Source organism: Setaria italica, chromosome IX, assembly GCF_000263155.2.
Source record: "Setaria italica strain Yugu1 chromosome IX, Setaria_italica_v2.0, whole genome shotgun sequence".
NCBI lineage: Eukaryota > Viridiplantae > Streptophyta > Magnoliopsida > Poales > Poaceae > Setaria > Setaria italica.
In genome coordinates this window covers 50,446,993-50,468,311 of record NC_028458.1, presented here as the reverse complement: position 1 = coordinate 50,468,311, position 21,319 = coordinate 50,446,993, and the positions used below count along the sequence as shown (strand labels likewise).

The 21,319-nt window shown below is 45.4% G+C and overlaps 3 protein-coding genes across 3 annotated transcripts; 1 reads left to right on the top strand and 2 right to left on the bottom strand.

Annotated features, from left to right (window-relative positions):
• Positions 1 to 6,429: 6,429 nt before the first annotated feature.
• LOC101772691 (SH3 domain-containing protein 2) lies at positions 6,430 to 10,705 on the bottom strand. The gene is made up of 10 exons (XM_004984614.4): positions 10,280 to 10,705; positions 9,798 to 9,914; positions 9,633 to 9,702; positions 9,394 to 9,542; positions 9,148 to 9,249; positions 8,872 to 9,072; positions 8,151 to 8,213; positions 7,861 to 8,037; positions 7,124 to 7,198; positions 6,430 to 6,832 (listed from the first exon to the last, which is right to left on the bottom strand). Exons 1-10 carry the CDS (start codon positions 10,337 to 10,339, stop codon positions 6,704 to 6,706), a joined length of 1,143 nt encoding a protein of 380 aa, XP_004984671.1. The 5' UTR covers positions 10,340 to 10,705; the 3' UTR covers positions 6,430 to 6,703.
• Positions 10,706 to 13,626: 2,921 nt separating this feature from the next.
• Positions 13,627 to 14,501, bottom strand: LOC101773099 (17.9 kDa class I heat shock protein). Its single transcript, XM_004984615.4, has one exon. It carries the CDS (start codon positions 14,362 to 14,364, stop codon positions 13,885 to 13,887), a length of 480 nt encoding a protein of 159 aa, XP_004984672.1. The 5' UTR covers positions 14,365 to 14,501; the 3' UTR covers positions 13,627 to 13,884.
• Positions 14,502 to 16,457: 1,956 nt separating this feature from the next.
• Positions 16,458 to 21,138, top strand: LOC101773509 (cytosolic enolase 3). Its single transcript, XM_004984616.3, has 11 exons — positions 16,458 to 17,081; positions 17,402 to 17,473; positions 17,578 to 17,694; positions 17,940 to 18,020; positions 18,295 to 18,371; positions 18,485 to 18,588; positions 19,100 to 19,198; positions 19,303 to 19,388; positions 19,457 to 19,543; positions 20,216 to 20,413; positions 20,560 to 21,138. Exons 1-11 carry the CDS (start codon positions 16,647 to 16,649, stop codon positions 20,635 to 20,637), a joined length of 1,434 nt encoding a protein of 477 aa, XP_004984673.1. The 5' UTR covers positions 16,458 to 16,646; the 3' UTR covers positions 20,638 to 21,138.
• The last annotated feature ends 181 nt before the right edge of the window (positions 21,139 to 21,319 follow it).

Below are 21,319 nucleotides of genomic sequence, written 5' to 3'. Positions count from 1 at the left end.
GTGATGGGTGGTGTTGCATGTACTTAGCTTGTTTGGTGAAAAGGTTTATTTCATTTCTATCTCTTCAGATACATGCAGATTTATTAGACACTTCTCATTAATAGATACACGGATGAGTGTATCTTCTTGATATGTTAAGTATATCATCTTTTTTGAAACACGTGTTCAAACATGTTTTCAAGAAAAGATACTGAGAGGAAAGATATGAACTATCTCGTTCGTCTATCATCTCTAAATGCATTGGCACCACTATGAAATATAAGTATATCTTTTTGTGATGGTGTATCAATTAGGCTCGGTATTCTTTGGAAAAGAAATAGACATTGGATAGGATTAAGTCATTTGTTGATTTCTTTTTCACCTTAGATGCTCAAAGTGTGACAGGTGGCAAGTCCAACCCTTCATAATATGATTGTCATTTGACCAATATATGTTCTTGTTTTCCTTTTGATAGCGTCTTTTTCAACCATCATGCTAGCCTCCCATGAAAGAGGGAACCTTGGACTTTGTCCAAGGGGGTGTTGCAACTTGCATGTCTCTCATATGATGAAAATGTTTATCTCATTTCTATCTCTTGGATATGTATGCATTTATTAGATACTTCTCATCAAAAATATATGAAATAAAGTTCCATTCGTTACTTTCGAAGAGATGTATCACACTGCAAAAGTTGGACTGCTGAAAGATTATTGTGATTTATGTCTCTTGGATATATACACCAGTTAAATATGTTGTATCCGTTGAGATTTTTTACTATTTATTGGAGGATAGAAAAGTCTCATTGCCGTTGGGGCTCTATTCTCTTGATGAATCCTACACCACCATTACATACACGCATCTCTTTTATAATGAGTGTAACGTGAAAGAAAATGTAGCCTTTTTGCCTTTAGAAAGTAGATAGGAACTAGATTAAGATATACGCGATGATGTAATCCAACTCTAATTTGTGTAATATGCTCAAATAACATTTTGTACAACGTGTTTATCACCTAACCGTAGTATGCTCCTCTCCAACCTCCTGACTGCACTAGCCTCCATATGTATCAAGTATCATAGTCCATCACATATAAAATGTAAGATCAAATGTGGCTCAATGGAACTACCTTGAGCATATTTGAACTTTAACTCTTTAACCGCATTGAAGAAGAGCTAACATCTTGACTTAGGACCCAAATGTTCAAAACCTTAAAATTCTAATGTTTTTATGGAACAAAATATATTTGGATTTTTTCTCAAAGTTGTTGGTGATATAATGTGAGGTACGGACATGATGATCTTGGGGTGCAAAAACTTGTAGCTGATATATTGTGTGAGATTTGGTCTATTTATTGTCCAAGTTCACTAGCAACATTGCAAATAAGTGCCGAGCAAATGACTATCAATGACTTTGAATATATTTAGTTTGAAAAGTATAAAGACCACACGATTTATATTTGTCTTGCAAGCCACTTTCGTACTATCATAAATTTATCAAATTTATAAATATATTTGAATATAAAACAATGGTCAAATCACGCGCTGAAGATAGTGGCATGTTCAAGATGTCACCTTTTTTTTTAACTATAGTCAGTTGTAATGGCAAAAAAAAGCGTCAAAGGACTTTGTAACGTATTGCCTGAAATATGAAAGTTCTCGATAATCCTATGTGTAATACTTAACCCTAAAAAAATCCTATGTAATACTCTTTTATTTCTACTCTCTCATGTTCTTCATTCCAGACAAACTGCACACATATTAGTATTTAGATTTAGTAGAATTTTTGTGGAAGATCAAATCTTTTGCTAGTTGACTGAAAATTTGAACTGAGGTACTCTTTTCGGGGAACAAATCCTCTACAGTAACCACAGACGGACTGAGCCACTGCAAAATGGGCCCGATGCCGATCAGACCCACACGGCTGTGGTCGAGTGCTGCAGTAGAGGATGGCGCTACGAGTCTTGATTACGGAATTAACGGTCTAAAGTCGCGGCTACAGGTGCCGACCCTAGAGTACGTAAAGCAGTGAAGCGGAACGAGGCGCTGCTGGTGGGCCGAACCCCTGACCGACGAGGCGACCCAGAGGTTGCTGAGCTGAGCTGTACTGTCTCATACCCGGTGTCCTATCCTCTCGACGTGACCCTCTCCATCTGCCAAGCCGACAGCCTGATTTCACCCTGCCAAACTGCTGCTTGAGCTTGATTAGCAGTCAGTGACCACAAACGGCTCTTTTCTGTTTGAAGGCCTGGAGTGTGAAGCCAAGCTGCTGCTACTGCTAGTAACAGTCTTTCGAAAATGAATGGAAACGGACCACCGCTGGTAACGTTTAGATGCAATCAATCAACGTTAGATCCATGGCCACGGAAAATTGCAGTACGTCAGGAAACTTTAGCACTAAGGGCTACTTTGGCAGCTTAGGTTAGGTCTACCCATAGTAGCACAACTCCACCCTTAATTATCCTGGGTATGTGCATCCTATCCCAGACCAGAAGAGAACGGCCCCCTTCCGATGTCACCGTTTGGCAGCCAAACTCAAGTGGAGGACCTCATAGTCTCTTGTGCACACTACACCGAAAATAGCCCACAATTCGCAAAATACCTCAAAAATACCAAAAATCTAGAAAAATCAGAAAAAAAAATAATAACTTGATAAATAAGATACAATCCAGGACTTGAGCTTCAGATGATATATATAGTGAGACCACCATATTACATTTGCATCCAGATGGACTAAAAGAACATATGCTCTTTGCATGTTTTAAGCATCTACTTAATTAGCTACAAAACTCTGCTTTTAACTCAATTGTTGCCGCATAATCTAATTATTGTATAAGAGATTTAGCTAGTAAAATAAGCCCAGCACCTTCCCTCCAACATTCTTTCTCCTACTCATGTTCTTAACTATTCACTGATTTTGAAAACAAAACCAATAAACAATAATCAACCACCACCACCATCATGCTAAACATACATCGCAAACATAGCACAGCCAGGAAATTGTAATGCTGGAATGCTCCCTTCTTCCTCTGCACGCAGCCAATACAAGAATAAGAACTTCAGAATCAATGCAGCAAGCCAGCAAGCAACTATATGTATCAATATAGGAGTTACTACATCTTGTCAAAGTTAACTAAAGTTCAATTTAGTAAGAAACAAAAATGCATGTTTCCCTCAGTAAAGTTAACTAATTACATTTGACTAAGACAGACCAAAACAACTAAAAGCATACTAATGGTTCTAACAATCAATCTGAACATGAACTAAGGGACCTCAACTATATATAAAGATGATGCTAGCAACACCTTAGAAAATCATAGCTATGCTATACACATGCAGGAGAAAAAAATAATCAGATGGTGTAACGATATCAACAAAATTAAAAATTGATCGAGCATACCAGCCAGGCAATACAGACTACAGGTAAATACAATGTTCTGAAACTGAACACAAAAATAGCTTGGTTTCAAGCTTACCAACCTTCCTCCAACATTCTTTCTCCTATTCATGTTCTTCAACACCTCACTTTTCATCGATCCCGAAACAAGACAATAAACAATAGTCAGCACTGAAAAGTTGTAAATGAAAATTTAATCTACTATTTTATTAATCCATTGCTAATCATGCCACAAACCAGTCACCACTAACATGCACAGTCAGGAGCTAAATAATCCCATGATAAGATGAAATTAACATCAAAGAAGCCAGAGATACTATTTCTAATAGAGCATCAGTAATTAATTTGGCTCCAATTATCACGCATGTTCATCTACATGTCCAATTTCTAAGAATTCATCAGCAATTAACCAAAAAAGAAAAGGATCATTCAGCCAGGTAGATAGAAAAACAGGTGCTAACACTCATGCATATGAAAAACAGCATTTAATCAGGTAGTTGACCAGGTAGCTGACCATGTAGTAAGAAAGAACAGATTAATCAGATAGTTGACCAATTAAAAAATTATTCAGCCAGCTGTAATTATTCTGTTGGCCTAGTGCAATACATGATTAGCCAAGTTACTAAGGAACAGTCCCATTTTCAACAACCATCAAGAACAAAGAGCACTACAAATTCCTGCATAATCTCACTTTAGTATATTACTTCAAGCACCGAGTGGATGTAAGATAATGATATGGATGTCTGCTAACTCCAGCCACAATAATAACTTTGTTGGAATATACAGTAGTTAAATAATCATATATCAAAATTTTATGTCTTTGATAGGATCATGGGGTTGCCTCAAGTATCAATGAAGCAGCATGCCCTCCAACACCCAAATAAGGTTGGACTGCCTCAAAGGCACCCCAGAGGTTCCTGAAGTAGTGAACATACTCACAAGCTATATGTAACATAATAGGAGAATATATAAATATAACAGAACTTTAACCTCATGGTAGCAAGCTATGGTTAAAATTATCCAGGGAGGCTTGCAAACAGAAGCTCATGAACATATCATCTTGACCCAGGCAAGTCAGCACTGACAGGGCACTCTACACAACTAGTAGCAAGTGAGGATCCTTCAGAACGTGCCACACGAACTGTATTGTATTGCTATGAACCTACCCCTTATGGTTTATTGCTATGATAACCACTAATGCTCAAGTTTTATAATCTTGTTGTACGTTGGAAAATCATACTAGCCAACACAAGATTGGCCTCAAGAGAGCATATAAAACAGAAATTTAAGGGACAACACTGAACTCGCAATTCAAGTGACCATATTGAACTGAACCCGTGTGGTGCCATGGATGTAAACACACGATTACGACAAAATACTTCAATCAATTACGACAGGCACATCACACAATTTAGTCAAGGTGGATTAAGTTGTAATCCAGCAAAGCCATTTATTCAGAAAGCTGGTTGCATTCAGGACATTTCACGCAAGTACAAACTGATCGATAGGGATGGATAACATGCTAATGATGAGCACTACTAGCATACTAGATGCACGAACTTAGGCTAAGAATGTCCAGTGAAAAGACGAACAAGGGGTGGATCTTGGGTACGACAGCTTTGAAGTCACCAAGATCTAAAAGAACTCGAATCGGCAAGAGGAGTATAAGCTCTTAGTAATAGGAGAGGAGGAGAACTTAGGAGGAAGACGTATGGCGCCACCGTGGTGGATGTGGAGGTGGTGGCTGAGGCGGAGGTGTCATCGCAGATCAGAGGCGCAGAGGCGGCGCCTGCCGAGGAGGTGACGCGAGCGCTTGAGAGTCGGGAACAGCTATGTGGACCTTGGAGGTGGGGAGGAGTCGGCCCGCAGAAAAAGAAAAGGATAGGGTGGAGCTCCCCTGGCAAATGAGCTTCCAAAAGGCAGGTTTGATTGGCGCGTAGTCGGAGGGATACACGCCTCCTCCGACCTGAGGAAAAGGCCGGGAACCATCGCGGTTTGTGTTTCCAAAGGGCCCTAAGTGATGATAGTCAAATCCCTCTAATTCCCCTTCCGTGGCACAGCGGCATTGATCATTGATGGACGCTGAGCCAATGCTTCAGCGAGGAGGAGAGGAACACGTCGCTACCATCCAACACCGGCTAGATCAGACAAGGCTGAATGGGCGACGGGGATGACTGGCAGGTCTCCAGCATCCATGACTTCTTTTGCTGTTTCTTCGATCGAAACGAGCAACGGCGCTGAGTCAGACAGCCACCATAACTGCGCCAGGCCCCAACGGCCGGGGACTGGTGAGAGGGGGCGAAACGCTGGAACGCAAAGCCATCAATCCGTGGACACCACACCACCGCGCCCCACTTTCGCAATGACGATGCCTCTTGCCTGCTTGTAAGCCTGATGCGCGACGCGCCTCTCGCCTCCGTCGCCTCACCTCTCTGGGTGACTGGCTCGCCGGCTCGCCGCTGCGGCTCCCCGAGGGCTGGAGGGAAGTGAGCTTTCCAGGCTCCATGTGCGTGTCGCGGCTGAAAACAACCGTGGCCGGAGGCGCCTGCGGCCGCGCCAGGCCGGCAGCAGAAGAGATGCGAGGCTTGGCTCAATAAATTCAGCACCTGCGGAGTCGGGCAAAGCAGCAGCTTGCGGGCGGTGAATGATGATGAGGAATTGGGGAAAGCAGCAACGAGTTGAGGTTCAGACTTGGGATAAAGCTGGGTCGAACTGTCGAAGGATCCAACCACCACCAGGCTTCTTTTGCCCAGTCAGATGTACAGGACCAGGACGCTTCAGTTGCGTCCCTTGCCTATCCTAACAACACCAATCATCATCAATATCTATAGCAAGGTCTCGTTAGATCAACCTGTACAAAAATTTACAGAAGGTTAAATAGCCCACCGAGTTCCATAGAGAAGAGCAAGGTTAGCTTATCACGGGTAAACGCTTACCTCTTGACAAAATTTCTGAAGAAAAACTTCACCATATGACGCTTCTACTACGTGTACAGTGATTCATACCATAACCACCGGCAGGCAGTACCAGACTCACTGTTATGGAATCATTAGCACGAATTTGGCAGGAAGCATGCTGTCCGAATATAAAGGGCAAGTTGACAGCTTCTCATCACCAATAGCTCTGTACATTGTCATATACCAAAAGGAAATCCTAGGGCCCAAAACTATACTTTACATACAGTTATCAAGCAAGGGAAGAAGCCTAGAAGAACAAATCTGCACAGAAAGGTAAAAGCTCTACGAAACACTAGTCGCTCATCCAACATGTCATGTACAATAATGAAGAAAAAGGACGATGACAGCAAGTCAGCAACCATAAGTACGCCATGGATCAAGTAGTCAGAAGTCCAGGCTCTATCACCTTGCTTGCCGGGGCTTTGTCCCTCCGCTCTACATAGGCAGATGGGAACCAGCCAGCCTTTCCCTTGCATTCCCCTTCCGACCAACCGTTCGCCGCCACCTGTGAAGAAAGACAAAGTGCTTAGTCAGCATTCCGGTCCCCATGATATCTCCCAGAGAATTAACAACAATACGAACAGGACAACTATAAGCTGTCTTGCATCTGTTTGTTTTCTTGCGATGGTTGGTTTACAGAACTACACGATAGGATATGCTGCCGTTATGAACTACTATAGATTACTCAGAAGGGTCCTATGCATTCATATTATATTGTTACTTCAGAACTTGGCCGTGAGGTTTCCCACGGCATTGATAAAACTTAATCGTCAACAATAAAGCAAACCACGTGTACCTGGCGGATCACAACATATTCACCCACGGATAGACTGAGCTCACCATCAGCCTGAGCATCGAATGGATGAATAACCTGCCCAAAAAGTGATTCACGAATTCCTCAGCTAATGGAACAATATGCTCCTACATTCAGCACTTATTGATACTAATTGATATTTGTATCAGCATAACAATAAGCTGCTACATTCAGCACTTATTGATACTAATTGATAGTATTTACTGATATAAAATATGATGTGAGATGAACATATTGTAAAGTGTCAAGCTTTGTTGAAGATGTATCAGTCTGAACTATCACCAATCAAATCCATTATTCATTTAAATTGGGTGTTGGGATCAGAAATAGAACTCCACAAAGTTTCAGGCTTGTCCTGTATCCAGTAAAACGGCTTCACATAATTTCAGGATTTATCATGCAACAAGAAATCGTAACAAGTGAGTGGAGAATGACTGAAATTCATATCACGTATACATAAAAATCAGCCATCTAAATGCTATATTGTAGGAGATATATTGATAATTTAATTGGAAATAAAACTATGTGGCACTTCCAAAATCTCAGTCAGATTATCTAAATGTTTTAAAAAGAGATGTGATAAACCTCATGCCAGACAGAATGTGAAAGTTCTAACATAGTATATTGAACTATATGAGCTTAGAGTGAATATATTGCTAAAAGTGACACATTATATGTACAATGATATTCACAACATACAGTGCCAAAATCAATCATACCTCCCCAAGAAATTGTACCTCCTGACCATTCCCCGTGGGTTCGCTAGGTTTAGTTAGTACTGGATCATCAGATGTGCTATCTGAGTGCAGTTGTGCTGGAGCTGTTTCTGATTCAGGCTCAGATGACTGTTCATCGTAATGGTTTGTTGATTCATTATGATGCTTTGCAAGGAGCATCTGCGCATATGAGAAAAATGAAAAGTCAGTGATTTTCAGCACATCCAGGTTTAAGATATTGCAAACTAGCTATATAGGTGAAAAAAACACATTTTACTGTGAAAGTTGTGCACCTCATCATGAAGTTTACTCAGAATATCAGCAGCGTTTTGATGATATGTTCTCTCAGCATCAACCTGTAAGGATAGAATAAGGGATGTCAGAATCCATCTAATTCTTTATCCAAGAAACTTCCCACGGATGAGTGATAAACTTTGTTCAGCCAAAATAATAGAAGTCTGCTTAGGTTCACAGATACAGTTGCAAAATGGCAATACTGGAACTCATGATTGTCTGGGAATTCAGTGTGAAACACAAAGTGGGAACTAATAACCGCAGAAAGAAGAAAGTTGATGCCTTATTCAAAAAGTTTCAAAACATTTATTGTTAGTTGTTAACAAGAAAGTTCTACTCTCATGACATTTGAAGACAGTCAAAGGGGATTAGAAAACACTGTACTAGGGGTTTGAACTCAAGAGTCCCAATTCTACTCTTTCAAAACATGGGGTGATCTGTTAATCATATTTCTAGGATAAACACTAGGGATCAGCCCAACCCTCAAACCCAGGCTGAGAAGGCAGCACAAGAAGAATTATATACTAGAGTTGCTGAAAATGGTAGCAAGGGATGGCAATATTTTGGAAGGTGCAGTCTAGCAACTAAGTGTAGGTTGTTGAGGTGGAAAGGCCTGAGAGGATTGAATGATCACGTGCAGGCTCCTAATCACTGGAAAATGGATCATGCACCTTCACTTGGTATATGAAGATTTTGAAAGAACAGTGACCCATAGCATACCATTGCAAGGAGACGTTCATATGTAACTTGCTGTTGCTGAGCCTCTACAGCCTCCATAGCTGCAGTTGCTTCTCTTCCCAATGCTGCCAGTGTAGTTCGAAGCTCTGATAATTTCGATTCTGCATGTTGCAGTTTCATAGAGTTATCTGCATTCCCACTACTTTCCTTGGACTTAAGTTGCTTTCTCATCACATCAGCTATCTAATAAAAAAACCACAATTAGTAGCTGGCACTAGTCTCTATAGAACAGAAACTTTCCTCTTTATGATTTGTTACCTGAGACTCCATGTCTTGTCTGATCCGTTGATAACGGTAAGTAAGCAAGCGAGCATCTTCAAGAGGAGCACTCATTATCATTTCTCGGAGAGGCTCAAAAACCTGTAAAATTGTAAATAATTCAATATGATAAACAGTTTTATTTAAGGTCAAAGGTATAGAAACTTATGTGACCTAGATAAAACAACATGTCACTATAAGGAGCATTCACAATCCTGGAAGTTCTATCAACAAGTTTGCCATCACCTGCTCTCCAAGAATTTTAAGAAGATCCTCCCGCTCTTTCTCTATTTGTTTATGAGATTTACCAAACTCCTCAGATGCCTTAGCAAGAGCAAAACCAAAATGATGATTGTCGTTTCCATATTTGCAACAATCCTCAGCTAGTTTTCTCACTACAGAAGGAACATCATATCACGATTACAAAAATATCCCAAGATGGAAGTACACACGTATAGCAGCACAAACTAAGCACAAAAACTCACCTATCTCCATCTGTTTGGTGCTAACGGCAATGAAACCTTCCACGCCTCGTACAATGTTTCGCTGGAAATGCTACAGAACAAGAGTTTTCGGTGAGACAACATTTAAACAATCAACTAGGCTAGTATTTCTCGTTAGGCGTGTCACAAACAGAAGTTAACTCATACCTTAGCTGCTCTAGTAGTACTGTAAAGCCTCTGGAGATTCTGGTGGCACTCAAGCTCCGCTTCATCGACAAGAGAGGGGTCTTGATTATATCGCGCACTGAACTGCTTGAAAACCGCCTGCATCATGACACATAATTCTCTCAAGGAGGCCACACAGACAAGGAAGCAAGGGAGTGGTTTCCGGTTTATGGGAATTAGTGGAATAAGCCAACAAATTAGCAGCCACAGGCCAGCGCCCAAAGACTAAGCAGTGCTCAAGCTCTCCCAATCCAGCACACACCATCCAAAAACTCGAAATCCCAAAACTAAAAACTAGCTGCGCTGAAGTAATCAACCGTGTGAGCAAGAACATCAGCAACAGGGCGCAGAAAACCCCCTCCTCTCGGGGACTGCAAAAATCCCGATATCTCTGCGCGCATCCCGGCCACGCGCGCGTGATCGGCGCGAAGCAGAATTGCTCGAATTCGGAGGGGAGCCCTTACCTGCTGCTGCTTGGCGACGTGCTGCCGGAGCTTGCTGGCCTGCTTCTTCAGCGCCTCCATCCGCGGCAGTCGATCACGGAGAGGATTGGATTGGGGAAAGCAACAGTGGTGCCAGCCGAGCCGAGGAATACCCCGAGAACCAAAAAAAAAAAAAAGCAGGGTCGCCACTCGCCCAGGCGCTCACGACCGCGGCCGCCCGCGAGCCAACGGGAAGCAGCTAGAAAGCGGCCGCTGCGGGGACGGCGGCCGAGGCTGTTCCAGGTAGGCGCCACACCCACACGGACCCGGTGCTCCGATAGCGCGGAGACGGGGGAACAGTAGCAGGCGGGCGGGCGGGCAGCGCGCCGGTGGTGGTGTGCGGTGGCTGGTCGACCGCTCCGCGTTTTGTTCCGGCGCGAGTGCGGTGGTGGTGTAGTGGTGTGTGGTGGGGTGGGTGAGGGGGTGGGGGGGCCGGGGCGCCGGGCCTCGCCTCGCCTCGCCTCGCCTGCTTCGCTGTAGCGGTTGCCGCGGTGCGGCCGTTGTCGCGCGGCTGGCAAGTGGCAACGGGTAAAAGCCGGGGGTAAAAGGCGAGGGGAAACTGCACGCGGCCGCTCGGTGGGGATCAGGGGATGGGCTGTGCCTGTGCGTGGTGATGGATTTGGCCTGCCAACCAAACCAATTGGTCGGCGCCCGTCGTGGTCGCGACGAGAGGAGAGAAAGAGAACTCCCCAAGTTCGCAAGCTGTAGCAGACGCTAACGCGATCGTCGTTGGAAAGGGCAAGGAAAACACGGGATCGCCGATGGAATCAGGGGCGATTAGGCCGCGCGTTACTCGCACGCCATGGCGAGGATGCGCCCCGTAGAGGCGTAGGAGCGAATTAACCGAAAGTGGCGGAGGCGTAGAATTGGTGTCGTCGTCCCGAGGCCGAGATCGGAGACAACGGCGCGGAGGATGCACCAAAAGCACCGCTCGTGCTTATTACCACCCGGGATGCCACTGTGCGATTTGGGAAAAGGCGGGAGGAAAGCAACCGAGTCCACCACAGTTCTGCGTAAACTCCTGCCGGCCCATCGCCACCACTCACCAGAGATAGACGCGTGGTTTTTTGACGGCAACCGGTGCCATCTGGTCGCTTTCGCTTGGGGCATGAAGGTTTGAGGCGAGTCCGTCGTCTGATCCCTGAAATATTGGGACGTTCGTGTCATCTCGAGTGAATGCTTTGTGATGCTAACAAGCATCAGGTGCTGGCCTTGCCAGGTTGCGATTCTGCAATGGATAGTCCAATTACGTTGTTCGGCTGTTCGCTTGTTCATTTCCATTCGACAACAGATCATTGCTGTCATGATAGCAACGATCATCAGAAACTGAATTGGCGTGAACTTAAACAACACGGTCCAGCAAATCACCTGCAAGAAAATCCACCAGCCTGTCGCCCTCAATGAGCTGGCTGAGGTGCATATCTCCTGGAAGCATTAAGGAGCGGGTCTGGAAATTTTATCCATTGGTGTCACTAAACTCTAATCTTATAAAAAAGGCTCGCAAAAAGAACCTCCAGTCTTATCAAATATTTAGGATTATCAGTTATGTCACTAAAGTGCTCCCTAAATAAGTTTTTAATCTAGATGCTCCCTCCATCCTAAATTACTATTTGTTTTAACTTTTTTAGGTGTATAGCATTAGCTACGTATCTAAATATATCGTTTATCTAGATGCACAGCAACTAAAAGTTAAAATGAATAGTAATTTAGAACGAATGGAGTATTTATCAAAGTTTACCCTTTTATTTTACAATTTACATAATATCCTTATGTACTCGCCCTTTGACCGTGAATTTTTGTTGGTTTACCTTGTTTGTGGACATACCTTCTGTCCTAATTATGTTTTGATTTTTTTAAATACATAATTTCAAATTACATTTTAATTTTTCTAAATACATAATTTTTGTTACGGATCTAAGACATACATACAATACATTTAGATCTATATCTAGAAAAAATAAAATGAATATTAATTTAAAAAGAATATTAATTTGGGATGGATGTCGAATATGGTGGTGTTGAAAATGCCGAGTCATACGAAATAAGTACCAGTTAAATTAATTAAGGATACAAACATACAAGTTTGAAAACCTTTAAAATCGAAGGTCAAACCTTGAACGGTAAAGTCAAAACGGAGGTTAGTACTTGTAAATCTCAGTCACAGCTTTGAACTTCTTTTTAGCAGAAATTTCTGAAATAACGTCTTCACGCGCAATGCTGAGTTTCCAAGCGACCGGGATTTGCCTCCTCGCGGTCGATCCATTTTTTTCGAAACATACGGTCGATCCACTCAATCCCACTGCCTTCACCACGTGGTGGGCCCCGCGACAACCTTATCACTTCAGGCTTCAGCGCGAGGACCCTTGGAGGAGGAGCGGCGGCTAGCGCCGCGTGCTCTCCCACGGGAGCGGCGGCGAGCGTTGCAAGCTCCACTGCAGGGGGCCGCGATCGGCGCAGCGCGCTCCCCCGTGCGAGCGGCGGCGACCGCCACGACGGGCTCCCCGGCGAGAGCGGCGGCGGGGACGGCACGCCCCCCCACGGGAGCTGCGGTGGCGGGCTCCCCGACAAGGGTGCCCGCTAGCGCGGCGCTCTCTCCCGCGGGAGCGGCGGCGTCGGGCTCCACGGCGATGGCGGCGGTGGGCTCCCCTGCGGGTGCGACATCGCTCTTCCACAGGAGCGGTGGCAAGCTCCCCGGCGCCGGCGAGCCCCCCGGGGAGCGGTGGCGGGCGGTGCCCCACATTTTTTTTCTTTTTTCTAAAGTTTTTCTATAAGTTTTGTTCTCCAATATTTTTCTTCCAAAGTTTTTGCTCCACCATTTGTTTTTTAGGAATTTTTTGTCATAATTTTTTCATTCATTTTTTTTCCTTTCGCAAATTTTTTGTTTTAAATTTTGATCTCATCTTTTTTTCCAAAACTTTTGACTACAACTGTTCGGTTATTTGAATTTTGTTTTTCTTCTAAATTTTTGTTTTCGAAAATATTTCTTCATTTTTTTCGATTATTTTTCCCAAATTTTTGTCAAAAGCTTTTGTTTCCATTTTTTTAATTTTTCTGTTAATAACTTTGTCGTCTTCTTTTTTTGTTCTTTTTATTTTTGTGCGGCAGCCGTGGGTCCAGGTAGTGGGACCACGCGTGGCAGCGGAGGCGCGTGCGACGGCGGGACCACGTGCGGAACAAGCAAATGTTGTCGGGTCTGATGTTCCAAAACTGACATCCAACTAAGCAAAAATTGCGAAATGTGTAACAAGCGACATACTGCAGAAATTCATGATTACGGTAGCGCTCCGATCGACTACCAAACCAATACGCAGGTAATAAAACTAGAGAGATTTTACGACACAACACTGAAGTTCATTAGATGGGAAATAGATACATAGACCATACACACACTAATGAACACAAACTGGATTCAACAATGCCAAGATGAGACGCAGGGACGCTCGTCGTTTCAGACCACATGCTCTTCACGCAGACTCTGACACCACACGAGACCACAACGCCGAACCCGATTTTTATTTCGCCAGAACGAACCAGGCGGACTCCGGTAGGCAGCATCCTTCACTCCCATCAGGCAGGCACGACGATGTCTAACCGGAGATCTGGATGGACTTCACCTCGGGCTTCTTCACCTCCTCCTTGGGCACGGTGACAGTGAGCACGCCGTTCTCCATGGACGCCCTGATCTGCTCCGTCTTGGCGTTCTCGGGGAGCCGGAACCTGCGCAAGAACTTGCCGCTGCTGCGCTCCACGCGGTGCCAGGTGTCCGTCTTCTCCTCCTGCTCCTTGTTGCGCTCGCCGCTGATCTGGAGGACGTTGCCGTCCTCGACCTCCACCTTCACCTCCTCCTTCTTGAGCCCCGGGACGTCCGCCTTGAACACGTGCGCCTCGGGTGTCTCCTTCCAGTCGATCCTCGCGCCGGCGAAGGCCGCGGTCTCCGAGCTGGTGCGGGGGAACGAGGGGAAGAGGCTGCCGCTGCTGCTGCCGGAGCCGAAGGGGAAGCCCTCGAAGGGGTCCCAGAGATCGAGGGAGAAGGGGTCGAACACGTTGCTGCGTCGGATCAGCGACATGGTCAGTGGGATTTCTTGCTGGTGGTTTGGACGAATCGAGGTTCCCAAGTGAGGATTTGAGTGATTTGGTGAGCTTCTGATCGTTGCTTGGCGTTTTTCTTGTGTCCTTGTCGCCGCAGCGAGGGGAGCTTTTATAGAGGAAAAGGGGTATCGATGGAAGTGGAGGACAAAGTGGATTCTGGAGAGTTCTCACGTGTTCGAGCAGAGACAAGACGCCGCTGGACGCGGCCGCCTGGGCCGGAACAGAGTGTGGAGAAGGTGCTGGAGCTATCCAGCCAGTATCTCTCTCCTCGATCGAAGTAGCTGGGTTTCTAATCAATTTTTCGATCATGGGCCATGTTTTTCCCCCGGAGAGACTATTCGGCCCAACAGAAAATCGGGTCCACGCGTGCACACTCCTCTAGCCTCTCTGGCTCGTCTTCCTAGTTCAGGATTGAGCAACTACACTGCCTCTAGTACCTTGTTTAGGAGAAAAAAACACTCCAAAGATCCTCCAAAACTTTCCCAATTTATTCACAACGTCAAAACAGAGTGTCCGTCACTGCACATATTTGCGCGACGTCCTTCCTCCCCCAATCACCCCCTCCCAGTGAGAATGACTTCGTACCACCAGAATGAGCGGACGGGGCATCCCTCGATCCCGTCCGAGCCGTTTTGGTCCGTCCCTCACACGGTGTGAGGAGAGGTCGGCATGGCGCAAGTTGAACGTAGGGTCGGGCGAGCTTCACGAGCGGCGTGGCCATGGCCAATTGGGGCGAGCTCCGCGGGCAGCGTGGCCATGGCCGGCAGGGGTCGAGCTCCGCGCGCGGTGCTGGAAGGGTCAGCGCGGATGATGAGCGAGCGGCCAGGGGCTCGCGTGCTCCGCCGTGGGCACGGGCGAGTTCCTCCAACTACGGCACGAGCTTATTTTTTATGAGCTGCGCGAGCTCTGGCTGTGAACCCCGATAAGCTTCTACTCATCTTTTTTCACGGGGATTTTGATAAATCTCTATCCAACCATTGAGCTCCAATCCAAGTACAGGCAAGGCACGGAGCAGAGCTGCGGGTTAGCGTGGTCAAGCGCAGGTGCGGGGGAGTAGCCCTAGGCATTCGGTATTACCGAACCGAACTGATTCCTCGGTGAATCATCGGTACTTCGGTCTGCATGAAAGTCGGTACCGATCGGTTCTTCCAAAAATCAGGTACCAACGAAGTTCGGTTTCGGTTAGTTCGGTTCGGTTCCGGTTCCGAACTAACTGACCAACTCCGGCTTAAAAAAAATCAGCGACGTGGGGCGAGGGCGCCGTGCCGGAACTTGGGAAGGCGCGTCGGACTCCGGGCGAGGATGCGGCGCCGCGGGAGGTCGAGGGGGGCGCCGAGACTCCGGGAGGCGGGAGGGCACGTCGGCCGCCAGGAGGATGCCGGGTCGAGGATGCGTCGCCGCTGCCGGCTGGGGACGCACCGGCCGCCGCTGGCCCGCTGCGGGGGATGCGCCGCAACTCGCGTGTGGGAACTCGCCGGCCGCCGCTGCTTCGCTACGGCTGGGGACGCGCCGCCGGGGGGATGTGCCGCGGTTGGGGAGGCGGCGGCCAGCGGGGAGAGGGATGGGACTGGAAGGGGGCGGCGCCGGCCGGGAGGGAGGGGCAGCGCGGGTAAGGCTGAGGAGCCGGGAGGGAGGGTGAGGCTGAGGAGCCTGGAGGGAGAGGATGGCGCGGGTGACGGACTGACCAAGGGGAGGGAGAGGGAGCTAGGGTTACGCAGTTAGTGGGCCTTATTGGGCTTATTGGGTCTCGGTTCCTCGGTTAGTTCGGTTAACCGAGGGGAAGAACCAAATTAACCGAACAAAGTTTGGTTCCTAGGAAATGAGAACCGAACAGGGAACTGAGATTTCGGTTCTCGGTAAATTCAGTTCATTTCTCAATTTTTTCGGTTCTGTTCTTGGTTCTCGGTAAAATTTTCCCAGAGCTCAGGGGAGGATTGGAGGCGCGTGCGGATTGGCGAGTTCTTCTTCGACGGGAGGAAGGAGAGGAAAGAATGAGATGGGGAGAGGGTAGGAAGGTGCTGGGATGGGTCTAATTACAATGATGTGTCCTGTTTTGAAATATTAGAGGTTAATTATTAGCTATATGCGGGTTAATATGTATTTGGGGAATTTTTTTTTTAAAAGAGCCCCCTGTATATAGTCTTGATAAGAATTTTTCGAGAAGCTCTTTGTCGCTCCGAGACGTGCGGAGTCTCGGCGGGAGGGGAGGAGAGCGTGGTGAGGTCGCGAGGAGCAGGAGGATTCCACCGCCGCGGCAGCCATGTCGGTGCAGGAGTACCTAGAGAAGCACCTGCTCTCGCGCAAGATCGAGGAGGCCGTGAACGCGGCGGTCCGCGCCAAGGCCCCCGACCCGGTGCTCTTCATCGCGGGCCACATGCGCCGCGCGGCGCCCGCCGTGATCACGAGGGTGCGGGCGCGCCAGATCCTTGATGGGCACGGCGCGCCGGCCGTCGAGGTCGAGTTGCACACCAACAAGGCCGTGCACCGAGCGTCCGCGGCCGGCGCGGGCGCGCCCGAAGGGGCCGCCGCCGACGCGGCCGGGGACTCCGAGAGGCGGAAGATCCTCGCCAGGGCGGTTGCCGATGCGGTGCGGGTGATCAACGACAAGGTGTCGGAGGCGCTCGTGGGGATGGATCCGCAGCAGCAGGCGCAGATCGACCAGGCCATCATGGACTTGGACAAGGCGCGCCACAAGGTGCAGCACTCCTGACGCTTTCTCTTCCCCTCCTCTGGAGTTGTTTTGTTCCTGAATTCTGCATTTGCCAAACCCATGTCACACTTAGGTGTTGTGGAGTAACACAACACAAACAACTAATGGCTCTATATGCTCGAGCAATACTTTACAATGGCATATTCAATTTTAGGATCAGTTGGGAAATAATGCTATGTTCTTGTCTACATGTGTTTCTACTGATAGCTACTGCCTCAAATTCTTTGTATCCTAAATCGTCCCATTATTTCTGGCTAATGGATTTTATCCAAATGGAAATAACTGTGATACTGTGCGAAATGCAGGCTGAGCTTGGAGCAAATGCTATGCTGGCTGTATCAATTGCAGCTTGCAAAGCTGGTGCTGCTGAAAAAGAGGTTCTGGTTTTCTGCTAAAATCATCAGAGTTTGAGGTCAAAATGTCTTGATGCCACCGCACATAACTCTTATTGTTGGATCATTGGATGCTTGTTGCCGTTCAGGTTCCCCTCTACAAGCATATAGCAGATCTTGTTGGCAAAAGCGCTACAACTCTTCCTGTCCCTGCAATTACAGTCATTAATGGTGGAAAGCATGCTGGAAATGGTCTTCCCATTCAAGTATTTCTCCAAACTTTTAGAATTGCCTTGCAGAACCAATTTCTCTGCAAGCTCCTGAAGGCTCTCTTCTAAAATATTCTTAGTATCTGAAAAGTTGAAGGCATTATTCCCTTATTTTGTTCAATTGAGTCATCTTTTATCCTAACAAATATATTAAGATAGTCGGTGGTTCATGTATATCAACAATATCAATATAATTAACTATAAGTCTGCAGTAAATATAAGTGAACTTTTCTTATTTGTAGGAAATTATGATCCTTCCTGTTGGTGCAAAGAACTTTGAAGAAGCAATGCAGATGGGTTCCGAGACCTATCACCATCTCAAGGTAGCCTTAACTTCTAACGATCTTATGTTCTCAGCAACATGAATGTTGTTCTCCACTCATACTTGGATCAAAATGTTCATCAAACAGCATAAGATTGTGTTCAATAAAAACCTAATATTGCACACTTTCTTTCTGATACCTTCTCCTTTTCTTTTTCTTTTGAGTTTAGCTACTACTTCATTTGGGTTGGTTACCCTTAAGGCAAAGTACCGACACCATGGACCCTAAGGCTTGCTCAGTTTTGTAGATATTTCCTTACCAATTAATTTTACAGGATATTATCTTGGAGAAATATGGTGCGGAGAGTTGCAACATTGGAGATCATGGTGGATTTGCTCCAAATATTTCCAGGCAAGTAAGAAACTAGTTTACCATTTCGGATACCACTCATTTCTTGTTTTCCCTTTTAGGAGATCTCCTTATATACCCTAATGACGTATCTATGTTGCTTTATCAATTTTCAGCATATCTGAAGGCCTGGATCTTGTCATAGCAGCAATAGAAAGGGCTGGATATAATGGAAGAATTAAGTTGGCAATTGATGTCGCTGCTACTGATTTTTGTGTAGGTAAGTAGAAAAGCACTGGTATTTCTTGTATGTGAGCTGCGTAAATGTTCAAAACTTAGTCCTCTGAATCTAAATATCAAATAGACTATGAATTTGATGATAGGATTTAATCATTCTACTGCTTCGGTTGTGTCTGAACGAAGAGTTCCTTATTTACTGTACTGTGTTGAAAAACTAACGTTTCATACTTACAATGTTTCTGGGCCCCTATTCATATTATGTATGCCTCATTGTTTAAGTACTGCAATATCTTTGTTTAATGTCATCACTACTTTTTATCAGAATAATGCCAGTGCCACTGAAAACATGTTATGACTTATGACCATCTAGCAAAAATCTTGTAATGATGCCGCTACGTACTCTACTTGAATCCAGATGATCAGATACTGTACAATCTTGAACATTTAGAAATAGTGAGCTTGAAACATAGGTAAACCTATGTAGTTGGGTAGTTTGTATTTACCATGCCAAGCAGTTCGCTCAATGGCTATGTTCATCCATCTCTTTATAGGTAAGAAATATGATCTGGAGTTCAAGTCAAAAAAGAAATCAGGGCAGAACTTCAAAACTGCAGATGATATGATTGAAATATATAGCCAGCTTTGTTCAGGTATCACTTGAATTATGGATTGGCATAAGTTTTTTTTACATCTTTAAGTTTCATAAAGCTTAAAAACACAAGTTTGCTGATTTCTTCCTCCATTTCTGCATTAGAATACCCACTTGTCTCCATTGAGCAGCCCTTTGACAAAGATGACTGGGAGCACTCAAAAAAGTTGACCACGCTAGAGCTATGCCAGGTGATTTTTGTTCTTTTAAACTTTAGGTTTTTATTTTATGAGGAGCTCATGGTATGAAACGGGTATAGGTTGCAGGGGACGACTTATTGATGTCTGATCCCGAACGCATTAAGCGGGCAGTTAATGAGTACACTTGCAACGCTCTTGTTCTGAAGGCAAGTTCTCAAACCATCCATATGTGTTTTTCTTAGAAAAATTTGGAGCCGATTTTTGTTACATATCCATAATATTGGAGCAGTTCAAGAATGACTAGTAAAAATACCACATGAGAAGGAACTCTGGAATGAGGCATACTTTCATTGACTAAATACAGTATCTTTGTGACTGGATGCTCATGCTAATTCTTTATTAAAGTGCTACCCTTCCTTCTCAATGTTCATTATAGTGAAGTTGTGTGATCTGAGTTGAGTTTTTTAGTGCATTTATATATAACAGTGCGGTATTCGGACTGCAACAGCCATACAAATCTATTTATCACTTTCTGGAAGATGAGAAACTTGTTTGAGGGAAAAAAGGATGAGAAATGTTTTAGGAAAAAAAGGATGAGAAACTTATAATTAAACTAGTAGGCTGTAGTGCGGTACCACTGCATGCACATAGGAGTCTCGAGAACCTCTTGCTTGCGCATGTATTTTTCTTCCTAACATTGCTCCCTTAATTTCGTTCTGAACTTCTGTTGACTACCTATTTTAATCACGGTTCTTTCGTAGGTTTTTGGGAGGAAATATACCGTCACATGACAAATTTCTATGTTCCCAAGAGGCCCTTAGTATACCTGCTGTGTCTTATTATGTTCAGGATGTTAATAGCATTTTTTTTATTTGCAGGTAAACCAAGTGGGCACTGTCACTGAGGCCATAGAGGTGGTGAAGCAGGCAAAGGATGCACATTGGGGTGTGATGGTGTCACATAGGTCTGGGGACACTGAAGATTCTTTCGTCGCAGACCTTGCTGTTGGTGCTGCAGCCGGACAGATCAAAGCCGGTGCCCCCTGCCGTGGAGAGTGTCTCACTAAATACAACCAGGTCTTTCTTTGTGCTGAACCCTTCATATCCATCCTTACAATAGTTTCCCAGGCCAGTTTTCCAGTTTCTATAGTATGTGAGTACACACTGAATAAACACCGCCATGAATACAGCTGACTTGGTAGCCTTGCCCATTGTCTCTGCAGCTGCTTAGAATAGAGGAAGAACTTGGTAATGAAGGCGTCTATGCAGGGGATAATTGGAGAACTGCCAGCACGAGCTGACCTGTGGTGTCGATGAGATGTGGGGAAAATTGGAGATTTCTACCTGCCTTCATGTGAAAGTGAAACCACTTAGCCTTTCATTGTTTTCTTGTAATTGTGTTTATTCTTCCTCGGCAAAGGTGTGGAAGCAGGGCTGGGAAAATACACGATTTTGTACTACATGACGGGACGGCAAAAGTGGGGAGCTGGGAACGCACTGGTGCTGGTGGGGCTTTACATTTTTTTGTGCCGTTCTACTCGGATTTGTTTCATTTCTGTATAGTCTGGACTATAAACATGAGTACAGAAATCTTGAGAAATAGGAATGCGTTGCACTTTAGTATAACTGGTCCATTCTTGCCTTGTGTAGTTGACCATCCTCAGGATTATGATGCTATTAGGTAGTTCTCACGTCTGTGGCGTGTCAATTTACATTTACACTTTGTCTGGCTTTTTTATAGTTTTCAAAAAAGTTTGTAAAATGATCGAAATTGGTTGCATGAGCAACTTTGAAGCCGTGAATTATCTCATCCTCAATCTGGTTTCCCTTGGATCGGAGGGACATTTCCAAATGTCCAACGCTTCCATTTGCATCGAATATGCTCCCAGCAAGTGGTGCTGAGACAGGATGCTCTTGCTCATGTCAGTAGGCTCAACGTATTCCTGCAGAAGGTTCACGTCGGGAGCACGAGCTTGGAAATGC